At 31.2% G+C, this 12,461-nt stretch overlaps 1 protein-coding gene across 1 annotated transcript in view; it reads left to right on the top strand.

Moving 5' to 3' along the window:
* The window catches only part of LOC140047247 (coiled-coil domain-containing protein 180-like), a 53,644-nt gene that overhangs the window by 28,500 nt on the left and 12,683 nt on the right, over positions 1-12,461 (top strand). The window contains exons 28-30 of the mRNA XM_072092149.1: positions 6,805-6,882; positions 10,651-10,717; positions 12,189-12,333. Coding sequence (XP_071948250.1) covers positions 6,805-6,882; positions 10,651-10,717; positions 12,189-12,333 — 290 coding nt within the window. The remainder of the gene's footprint in view (positions 1-6,804; positions 6,883-10,650; positions 10,718-12,188; positions 12,334-12,461) is intronic.

Raw genomic sequence — 12,461 nt, 5'->3', positions numbered from 1 at the left:
TATTAATTGATGTTGAAAAGGGCATGGTTCATCATTTTTAATATCCACTCTGTTTGTTCAGTATTGTTTTACAACAGATTATTATTAAATCGGATTCATAAATTTAGGTTATCATAACTAAAAAAAAATTTAATTTCCCAAGAGTTTTATTGTTTATTACTATTTTATATGAATATGAGAATTCAGTTTATTTTTTGTGGTAACATTTCTACAGTAGGGACATAGGCCTACGTTTTTTATTTACCCAAAATTCCTTGGTTGTCCAGTGGTTTATGATTTCAGCTTTTTATTTGGAAAAATAACAGGTTTAACCTTGGTCCCGAACCATATCTTTAAGTTTCCAAATACAGCCAACTCTCCCGATACCTTCACCAACAATAGAGTTGTTAATAAATGCCATAACATCATTGTTCCGTAATTGGATCTTCTTTAATATCAACCATAGGCATACCTTGTTTTTTATTAGATAATATAATTAATAATCACGTTTTGTTACGAACCATAGTTAATATATGGCTCCTCCCACTCAGGCTTGCCTTTTGGAGGTTGCCACCTTCTGACTCCTCCCACTCAGGCTTGCCTTTTGGAGGTTGCCACCTTCTGACTCCTCCCACTCAGGCTTGCCTTTTGGAGGTTGCCACCTTCTGACTCCTCCCACGCTTGCCTTTTGGAGGTTGCCACCTTCTGACTCCTCCCACTCAGGCTTGCCTTTTGGAGGTTGCCACCTTCTTTTGCTTTCTATTTTTTATTGCACAGAAATTTATCGGAATTGAAATGTTGACATTCTTTTTATGATTCTCTGATGATAGTTATGATTTGTATGTTACATTTTGTTTCTTATTTTTTTAAACCTTAAGCCTGTTTTCCTGTCGACGCTATTCGACGCTATCGTTAACAAAAATCGGCGATCTTCAACGTAAACATAGAAATGTTAACGATTTACAGGAAAAGGGACTTTTTGAACTAACGATGACAATACAAAATGTCGGCGATTTACAGGAAAAGGTGTAATAATCGACGGTAATCGACGCTACAAGTCGCGATCGTTGACAATCGCAAGAGTTGACAATCGCAAGAGTTGAATCCAGTTCAACTCTAGCGATATCGCAACGCTAAAACGTAAGAACTGACCAATCATCATGGCGATACAGCACATGACGTCACATAATTGATGGCAAATTCTGCTTACTACATTTATTTTTGTTGCATCGCGGCGCGGTCAAAGCTAGGCCTAGCTTTACCAAAGTTACTATAAAATGATGTTCTGGAAAGTAAGTGCGGGAATATTAGGTAGGTCAAAGTCTTCAGCCTAGTCCCAAATGCTATTTGGACTAGGATAGGCCTACTGAAAACGAAGAACCATCAGTATAGAGATATTAGTATGCCTAGGCCCGTACGTGTCCTACACTGTGAGCCTACTGCTAGAGGCAGGGGAGTCCTCTATTCATTTTTGCGCGTTACGACGACGTCGAGAAAGAAGACCGGAGTTTCAACTCTAACGTTCAACGCTAGAAATCAAATGTTCGCGCTATCATTAACATTTCAACTTGATCGTTTTCAAACGATCGTCGTTGAACTTTTAACGATTAATGATGATAGCGTCGACTAACGTCGACAGGAAAACAGGCTTTATTATTAAGTTTCATTGTTGTTCTTGATTATGTTTCTATTCTGCAATTTAAGTAAATAAATGTTTATTTTGATTGATTTTGATTAACTTTACATTGTTGTGGAATAATTTAATGTGGCTTGTAAATTTATGAATAAAAATGGAATGTTGGCCCAGTGGATTTCAATAATTTTCATTTGATAATTATTAAATATGTTAAAAACAAACTAATTCCACTGATGCTATGGAAAACAACTGATAATCCAGTTGTAGATCTAGTTTAACATTCCCATGAGAAATCCAATCGTCAATTAGTTGTTCATTCTGCATATTTCGTTAATTTGCTTGTTTTAATTGCATTTATACATTCTTGTTATTAGGTACTTAAAAAGAGTGAGAGGTACCGCTGTTATGTTGTAAACACCCTCTTTAACACTTACATATTTCATGTCATACTTAAACCACTATACAGTAGTTATGTAAGTAAAATCTATAGGTTTTATATAACTTCAGACAAGACAAAAAAGTGTTTTTCCTATAGTTATGATTAAGGAGTAACATCGGGTTTTATATAATTAACTTCAATGGACAAAAAACTTCTTTTTTCTTCAGCAATAGGGTTAATCTATTTATTTAAAACTTCTATCAAATACCATAATCTCATAATAATGTATATCTATAAATAACAAATAAAAAATGTTTTACAAATAAAAAAACATTCAGATAAAAAACCTTTGTACAGATAAAAAACGTTGCACGGATAAAAAAAAAAACCGTACAGATAAAGACGTTGTACAGATAAAAAAAAAATGTACAGATGATAAAAAAAACGTTGTACAGATAAAAAAAACTTGTATAGATAAAAAAAACATACAAATTAAAAAACGTTGTACAGATAATAAAACATTATGCAAATGATAAAAAAAACATTGTACAGATTAAAAAAAAAACGTTGTACAGATAAAAAAAAAACACGTACAGATAAAAAAAAGTTGAGTATATAAAAAATGTAAACTTCATACATTGCACACATACTGATGCTCGAGATCAAATTACATCACATCATATTACATTATTAATTTTCAACAATATTAGTCATTTGATAGCACTTTACACACTTTATCAACGTAGCTTGATCTGTCATATCATGCTATTTTCTTTTTAAATGATAATGTTTTATAACTATGAAGAAGTGTTCTCAATTCCTACAAAATCGCTAGAGTAAAACCAAGATCTGCACATGCTCACAATTCACATGTTTTCAAAGTTTCCATAAAATATGACAGTTATATTTACATTTTTTTTTACATATTTTAAACAAAGTACAAACCTAAGCAACAATACGATAAAATCAACATAACATACAGTATTTTTTTATGTTATTCTAAGTATCATATTTAAGTCATTGAACCTATCTTTTGTTATGTTGTGTTCATTAGCATTTATATGTTCTATAATTTATTAGTTATCCGCTTGGTATACCAAGCGGATAACTCCTTGTGATTGTATGAGATCAACAGTTTTTTTCTGTATTATTCTTCTTTCCATCCTTCCTTTTTGTGGATCGCGTTTCTCTAAAATGTGTAAACATAACATTTCTTAACTTTGACAACATATGGGCATTTACGTGAAGTTGTGCACCTCCTATTTTTGAATGACGTCATAGTTGCGCAACGTGACTTACGCGCAATTTTATGAATTTCAATGATTGATCATAGATTAAAAACCAAAAGTCATTTAGTATTGACACTTTGACAAAATTTAAGTCATATCAGGGGCAAACTTTCTACGGATTAAAAATGGCATGTTTCACAAGAAGTTACGCGCGCACGCGCATTTAAAATTTCAAAATGCGCAAAATTAATTTCTAATCAACTTTTTATGCGTTTCTTGTCATTTTGAGCATGTCAAAAATTCCCACGGGCGCGCAATTTTTTACGCACGCGGTGCGCACGTAGCGTTAAAAACATATTTTTTTCTCTTGAATTATATTTTTCAAGCCTTTCCTAGTAATTTTGAAAACAATTTAGACCTTTTCCAATTTAAATAACGCCATACGAACACGTTGAATTAAACATTTCATGCGCGTTTTTTATGAAAAAGCTTAAAAAATCGTCAACATTTTGTCTTTTTTTAAACAGTCATAGTTTCTAAAGTAAACCGTGAACCGTTTATTTTTATTACAAAATCTAGAAGTTGATGAGTTGTAGATAACGGATCATGCATCGATAAGGCTAAAAAAACATTGTGACGTCATCGTATGGCCACACGAATGTAAAATATAGGATTTTTGTCTCTTTCGTTATTGCTCATCACATTCAATGGAGCGCATCACGCTTATCTGTATTCCTTTTTCTCCTACATTTATATATTGTGTAGGTCAATCAACTTTCTTTAGCATGAGATAAAAATATTTTAATTGTTATGACGTCATCATGCCTAAAAATTTCAATTACGTGGGTCATTAATTTCATCTTTACAGTAAATTTTATTCTGTAATACCTCGTAAGAATAAAATGTGATAATCACGATTAAAACGTTTTCTGGAAGCTATTGGATTGTAGATACGAATTCATGTAAACATTTTGCCAATCGGATGTTGTGACGTCATCATATGGCCAGTTGAATAAAAAAAGTTGTATTTTCATATTTTGCGTAATAGTTCATCACATTTAAAAGGGTGCGCATCTATATTTTACGTATTCAAATTTCTTTTACACGTTAATATGTTGTTCCTAAGATAATTTCCTTCTGAAATTGCTATCTAAGTGTTTCATTTTGATACCGTCGCCATGTTAAAAATTGGAATAAATGGCGGGTCCCGTAATTTCACCTATTCTACACTGTATGTAATATGTATACAGATTATACTGTAGTCTTTGCATGTATATACTATATGACACAAAATTGACAGAATTCAGCACTAACAGCATATCATATTCTTCAGTTCTTGTCATAATGCCATAATCTTTATCTGTGTGCAATATTCCAACGTATGACGTGCACGTGGCGTTTGTCGTGGTGCGGATAACTAACTCGTCAAAGTGACGAGTTTCATGTCTAGTTTCTCATTTGAAAATGTTTTGTTAATATTTATTTATTTAATACCTCATGAATGTTTAAAAAACACTCTTAATTATTGACGTCTGATGATGATAATTCATCAAATTTAAAATGTTGTGCGTTGAATGAGGAATGTATTATGTAACGTGTATAGTTTAGTTTTTTGAAGAAAAAAATGATGTACCCTGTATATAATACTGTAGAAACCGAATACAGTAATGATATTGGTAAACACATTAGTTTAAAAAAGCTTTGTCGTATATTTTGTTACAAAATAATCTGTATTAATTAAAAGCTCTGTCTACTATCAAACTTTATGTGACAAAAAAAATGTGATGTGACCATATATGGACATGATGATGTCATATCACTACCATATTTGGGCATATCAGTACCATATTTGGACACATCACACTTTTTTTGTCAAACTAGTTTGATAATGTAGACAGAGCTTTACAGTAAGCTGGGTTTCCATATTGAGACCATGGAGGTATACCTCCATGTTGAGACTTAGTGATAATTTTATTAACCACTTGAGTACATGCTTCTCAACTTTTTATAAAAGAGTTGCTCGTGCAAGTCACTTAAAGGTTACATGCGTGCCGCACAAGCATTTAACACGAAAAGAATATTTAATGATATACTTTCTAAGTCAACAAACGACGTCTTTAAGCGAACCGACGAAGATATATTTCTAATTATAGTACATCTTGCATTTGAAAAATAACGATACAAATGCCAGTTTTAAACGACAACATGCCAAACCATAAAGTACATGCTCGCAAAACACCCACCTAACGAGCAAAATGATAATTAGTAATCATCAGTTTCACTTGTAATAATGTTTTTAAGTTGGAACGTGTTGTTATGCCGTGGATGACTTTTATGCATTAATGATAGTATCTGATATTAAGTGCTTGTTAATTCCATTAACCTACATATATGTCTGTTTGGCTGTCAGAAATCGACCCACAGTGGAATAAAATTTGCACTTTATCTGTGATGTCTCTCATGTTGGACAGACAATTATTGTTATAAACTACATAGGGAAAATGGAAAAATAATTGATTTTAATGAAAATACAAGTGTTGTTCAAAGTTCTATTATTAAAAATGATCAAAAGATATTATGTAATGCTTTCACTATAGAAAAAAATAGGGAATGATAATATAATGTATGATAGTTCTGTATAGCACCATTCCAACGGATATATCATTGTCTGTGGTGCTCTGTCTGAGTCTGTCCACGACAGTGGCTGTGTGCGAACAAGCAGGCTACGCTAACCCCGTACTCATTCCGAAAGAATTTTACTTGGTTACTTGAAAGTGGCTGAGCCTAAAATTTATAGATCTGATCGAAAGACTCATGCTACCACCAGAACCTTGTGGGCCTCAAGATAATATGCCTATGTGTTACAATTCAACTGTTTTAACCGCTTGGCCACTCACTCAATGCACTACAAAAAAAGATAGTGCCGTAAAGGCATTATGTTACAGTGTGTATATTACATTTTAATAAATTGAGTACAAATTTGACACTCTCATCGCTCCAAAGTTTTTATATCGTTGTCTCTTTCATTTTGTATTTAATTATAATCTCATCTCTGTATAATACATCACTTTTCATCATATTTTTCTCATTTGTTTTTTTGTAATCTGCTTGTCATCATAATTCATATGAGAAGTATTCAAATTTGAACTGTAACTGAACTGTAAATTAAAACAAGTTTTTCTGACTAGCTAATTACGATAACTGGATGCGACAAGCAATACCTGTTATTTTTCTAGCTACACCCAGGAGTATGCATACATTACATCACCTTGATAGAAAATGAACACTAATGGTTTAGAATTAAATGACTTGGGAATTTTGAAGTACATGATGCTTTGAAAGATTAATTTTATTTCATCAATTTTGTCAAGGTTACTTGTTGTTTTACGTGGCTTATGTCCTAAAGTGTCAGCCTTGTCAAGACTAAGGTTTTGGTTCAAATCAAAAAAATGAAAAATGATATGGTGATGATGATAAATATTTTTTTAATTAAAAAGAAATACATTTTTTTTTCATGGCATATATATGTCAAACTAATAGGATTACTATTTTGTTTACTTACAAGTATCTTTTTTTTTTAGTCATCAACGGAATAAAAATCACACTTTAAAATTTGATCCCAAATACTACGTCTTCGGTGAAAAACCTGAACTTGAAGTGTAAGTATATATATTTAATATATTATTATAAAATTATTTATTTAGTGATACTTAAAATATAATAATAAGGAAAGACAATAATGTGTCTTTCCAACTCCAGAAAAAAAAAAATACAAATGCTTAAAAAATATTTAGATTGCTACTAATACAGTATAATATACACTAGAAAATCTAAATTACAAACAAAATATGTATATTTATTATTATTATTATACACAAGATCAAACATATATTATAAGGAGATTATCTTAGATTAACTTTAAGATGCATACATAAATTGTATCAATAATAAATATATTATGATGTTGCAGATTACAATTTGCCTATCTTTTAATTACTACAGGAAGCTAGAAGTTAATAATAAATTAATTAATTACTATAGATTCCAGTTTGAATGGGTACAGTAGGTAAGATGCAGCAAATGTTGAAAAGGTGATTTTCAAAATGGAGGAATGATAATAAAGTGCTGGCTCAGAACCAAAATTGTTGGGCATTCTAAATAAATATTAAATGGACTACTTTCTTATACACAGTAAACTATCCCAAATCTGAACAATCTTGACCTGCCCTAGTATGTCTTTTGACTGGTGTCTTTAATTTTACAAAAAAATAACTTGGGACCTTTCGGATCCTGGTTTTGAGAGAGTTTTTGTTTTTCGGTGATCAGTATTAGGAAAGTCGACTACCAATGTATTTGAATGTACAACCATTTTATTTTAATCATATGTTTATAATAGTTCGCGGTACACCACATATATTTAGTTCTGAAAAGAACTGTTGAGCTTCTTGACGTTTGATCACCCTCTGTACTTTCTACATCTTCACTCCTGAGAATTTGGAACCTTTTTGGACCCTGGTTTTAAGAGAGTTTTTGTTTTCCAGTGATCAGTATTAAGCTTGGTTCCCACTAGAACGTAACGCAAGGACGTAAACGCAACGCAAGCGTTTTAACCAATGACAAGCCAAGTTATAGACAGTTAGCAATCACAAGCGTATAAGCCATCACTTGTGATTGGTCAATTCACTTGCGTTGCGTTACGTCCTTGTGTTGCGTCGCTAGTGGGAACCACGCTGTAGGAAAGTCAATTGTTTGAATGTACAACCATTTTATTTCAATCATATTGTTGATATATAGTTTGCAGTACACCATGTATATTTAGTTCTGAAAAGAACTGTTGAGCTTCTTGACATTTGATCAATAAGTTTGATCGGCCTCAGGACCTTCTACATCTTCACTCCTGAGGGCGATCAAAGTATATTGATCGAAACGTTTATAAACTCAACAGTTCATTTCAGAACTAAATATATGTGGTGCACTACAAACTTTATATCAACATATTTATTTCGCCATGCAAACCTTCAAACAACATAATAATCATATTCTGTAAAGACGCTTACCACTCTGTTATACAGATTACATAAATGCAAAGCGAAGAAAATGCATTGTTACTTCAAAATATACAAAATCAAAACTTCCATTAGTTATCTATTGATGATTTTCAGCACATAACATTAAATTTGTTTTGTTCCCTCATCCTGTTTATTTCCAGGAACCTTAATGAATGTTTGTGATTGATAATGTGACAACATTTAATTCGCATTTGTTATAAAGATGTTTATACTTAAAGAAAAAAACACCCGGTAATGGACGACATAAATTGTGTTTCCGAAACCTAATTAAGATCTAAAAACATGATATAAGGGTATGTTCAGACGTATTACAAAGCAAAGTTTTCAGACTCCAATAACTAAGTGTGTCGTCCTCATACGTCTTTGATTTTCTTTCTTCTTCTTTTCCTTTTCTGATCTTTTTAATGTTGATTGGAGTTTAATTTATAGGATGCCTTACGAATGTAATCCTGACACTAAAACACGATTCCTGCAGTTCAGATTTATACATATAATTCTTTTCACAAATAAGTTACTGCACAGAATTGGCCTGGTTCAAGATGATAAATGTTCTATTTGTGGTAAGGAAAAAAAAACCAAAAAAACAGTAGAATTTCTAATACGATCTGGCGAGAAAACTTCTAAATTGTGGGATGATGTGTTTTATTGGTTCAGGAAATTAGACATCCCTATTAGATTAAATAATATAGACATATGTTTTGGTATTTTTTTTAAAATATAAATATTCAACTTTTGTTAATATGATTCTACTTCTTGCTAAGAGATATATATATAAATGCAAGATAAATGAAATTATTCTTAACTTCATTCACTTTAAAAGATGGATACTCTTTACAGAAACTGTGGAGAATAATATCGCAAAAATTAAAAATAAATATAATGTCCATATTAAAAAATAGGAACCAGTATTAAAAAGAGATAACGACAATTGAATGAAATACACCCATAAGCAACTGAAATAATTCATTGTAACGCATTAGTAAAATTTGACAATTTATTTCTCTTATATTGTTTTGGTGAATTATGGTTATGGGAAAAAGAATTTGACTTTGTAAACCAAATCAACGTATAGGAGTAGATAATGCAAAACTTTGTAACTATTATTGTTAATATGTTATAATAGCCTGGTTTAAATTAAGAAATGATTATGATGAGGTATAGTGATTTAATCAAATATTATAATGTGACGTCCTCACACGTCTTTGATTTTCTTTCTTCTTTTCTGAAACTGTGGAGAATAACATTGCAAAAAATTGAAATAAGTATAATGTCCATATCAAAAACGTATTGTAAACTAAATTAAGGAATAAGAGTTGAAAATGCAAAACTTGGTAATCATTATTGACAAGGGGTTATTATAGCCTGGTTTAACTTAAGAAATGATTATGATGAGGTATTTGTGGTACAGTATATCAAACATTGAAAGAAATAATGAAAAAAGAGAATGACGATTGAGATAATGCGACGTCCTCAAACGTCTTTGGTTTTCCGTTTTGTTACGTTCTGTTGAGTGTAATGTTTTTGATAAAAGGAGAAAATAAAAGTTATTGAAAAAAAAAAAAAAAAAAAAGTGTGTCGCCAGTCTGAACTAAACCTTATTTAAAAGTTAATTAATTACTTATTTCAATTAATATTTTCAATACATAAAATTAATAATTTAATATCTAAAATTAATTGAATAGTATCATTTGCACTGAAATGAATCGGATTTACTTAATCAAACTTTCTTTCGCAACAATGTATGCTAATACTAACTACTAGTTAAATGTTTTATTTGCCAAAGTATCATTAATAATATTAACCTATAATTTTTATTGTTTTCATCAGTTTTTCACTCTTAAAACTCCCTTATTCCAATATATTATTGGTATACAATAAAATCCCTCCTTTGGGACATTTATTTAGGGGACACTCATTTTAAGAGTTCACACATTTTCTATAAAATTATGATGTAATTACTCAAGTGGTAAAACGAATGAGAGAAAATAGTGTATGTTTTAAAACTACGGCCACGGCCAAACCACTATTAAATGAATAGGGGTTATACTATACTATAATACCATGTAACAGTAGAGGACCCGTATTAAATGAATAGGGGTTATACTATACTACAGTACCATGCAACAGTAGGCTAATACAGTAGTTATTAAAGGTATAATGTAAACAGTTTTGGCAATACCCGATAATTCCAGCAGTGTAAGTAATTTTAACTAGCCAGTATAAATTTCTATATTAATGGCCACTAATGGTCTAACAAATGTTCTAATTGAGAATTATGTTGTTCTAAAGCTCACCAAAGTACTGCATCATCTGCTAAATTCATCATCATTAATCAAATTTTTTTTGTGTGTAAATTAGACATTTTCTGGCAACTATTCTGCGGATATTGCAAGAATCTCTTGATGGTCTTCTTACAACAGCAGATGTAAGTTTAACATTAATCATTTTTAAGATGCAACATTGACTTATGATGTTGTTGATTGTTAAGATACAAGGTAGGTAGGTAGGTAGGTGGTTACAGAGTAGAGAGTCTGTCATCTTTTAGGTCTGGCTACAAACTTATTTAATCTGCATGCTCCTCTTGGTTTGTTGTTTTTTCTTCTTGTGAATGGTAAGACTCTACACTTGCTTTCTTTTTTAACAAATGCCTGAATTGCACTGTTAAATCGTTTCAATTTGTCTCAAAAATATTTATGCCTACTCTACTAGATCCAGTTCTATTGGTATCATGTCCTTCCTAAAGTTAAATTTAAATCTGGTCATAGAAAGAGATTTTTATACCAAGGGTCCAAGAATGTTGGCAATAAATAGGGATGATGGTGTTTCTGTGTTATGTGAGTTCAGTATTATACATGAGGAGGTCACTGAGTATAAAGATGAAATAAATTAACAGACATTTAAAGGCCAACTCGGACAACGTTGACGACAAGACGACCTAAAAACTACGCATTACGCTATCTCAAGACAACTTGTCTCGTCTGGATTTATCTCAGACAGCACCGACAATTCAAGACGGTCCTCTTCGTACGACGCTGTCTGAATTGGCCGTAAAACTACAAAGCATTTAAAACATAATTTTATTTATGAAACATGAATGTTATCAAACATTTGCATATTATGTATATTGATATTCTGAGTGAATAATAATTTTGGCCTAGTTCTGCGTCAACCCAGCTAAACAATCCCTGATTATTGTATTAATTGACAGCACAATGAATGCTAAAAACAGCTGTACAGTTTAGGCTCTTCTTATTTTTGTTCAAGTCGTTAAATTAGTTAAAGTCCATACGTTGTTTGTCATAGTTTAGTGATCAAACTTTAAGCAAATGCATTTTTTAAAAGGCTACAAGCCTTTTATCATTATCGCACAATTTTCCACATTAAAACATAAGCTTTTCTGTCATTAAATTCTGGTTTTTATTGTGCAGCAGTCATTTGATATCCATTACTAAATGTTTTTAAATAATAAAACTAAAATAAAATTAATACCTCAATTGGTTTTATGTTTTTATTGTTTTATATTGAATAAATAAATGATACTATACAAAATATGATTATATATTATAATTATACACCGTTTTGATCACAATATAGTACATATTTCTTTTTCATTGTTTTTAATGTAAGTTTTTCTTACTTAACACCATTGCTTAACATAGGACCTCTATTCTTCAACAATCACTTTTTAATTCAAAATTCTTAAATTTGCTACTTTTTGCTGATGTCATTTTTTTGATGTAATGCTTTCCTATTATAATAGAATATAATTTACTCAAGAGTTCATTGAAAGCAATTCATTTTAAGTGTTAAAGTCAATACCAGTTTTTAAATTGTCGTTCAAAGTGATATGAAAATGTGTACAGATTAAGTACACACTGTAAAACTTGACATTTCAGATGTACTATCGTCAGAAGGGCTTGCGTCCTCCGACACGTCCCCAAGCGATTCATGAGACTTTTGAGTTGTGCGCTGATATGATCGTTAGCAAATTACAATCGTACTATACGCAAGCTGATAACTATCACAACCACTGTTTACAAGGTAAGAAAAACTATAACCATTTTTCATGAATTGTTTTTGCTTGATTAAAATATTAAAAGTGCAGAGGTCAAACTTACTTTGCAATAATTAGCTTAACTTTGTTATAGTCAATGACTTAGCTTAAGTCA

This window comes from Antedon mediterranea, chromosome 4, assembly GCF_964355755.1.
Source record: "Antedon mediterranea chromosome 4, ecAntMedi1.1, whole genome shotgun sequence".
Lineage (NCBI taxonomy): Eukaryota > Metazoa > Echinodermata > Crinoidea > Comatulida > Antedonidae > Antedon > Antedon mediterranea.
The sequence above is the reverse complement of the archived record's forward strand: the minus strand, read 5'-3'. Positions and strand labels throughout refer to the sequence as shown.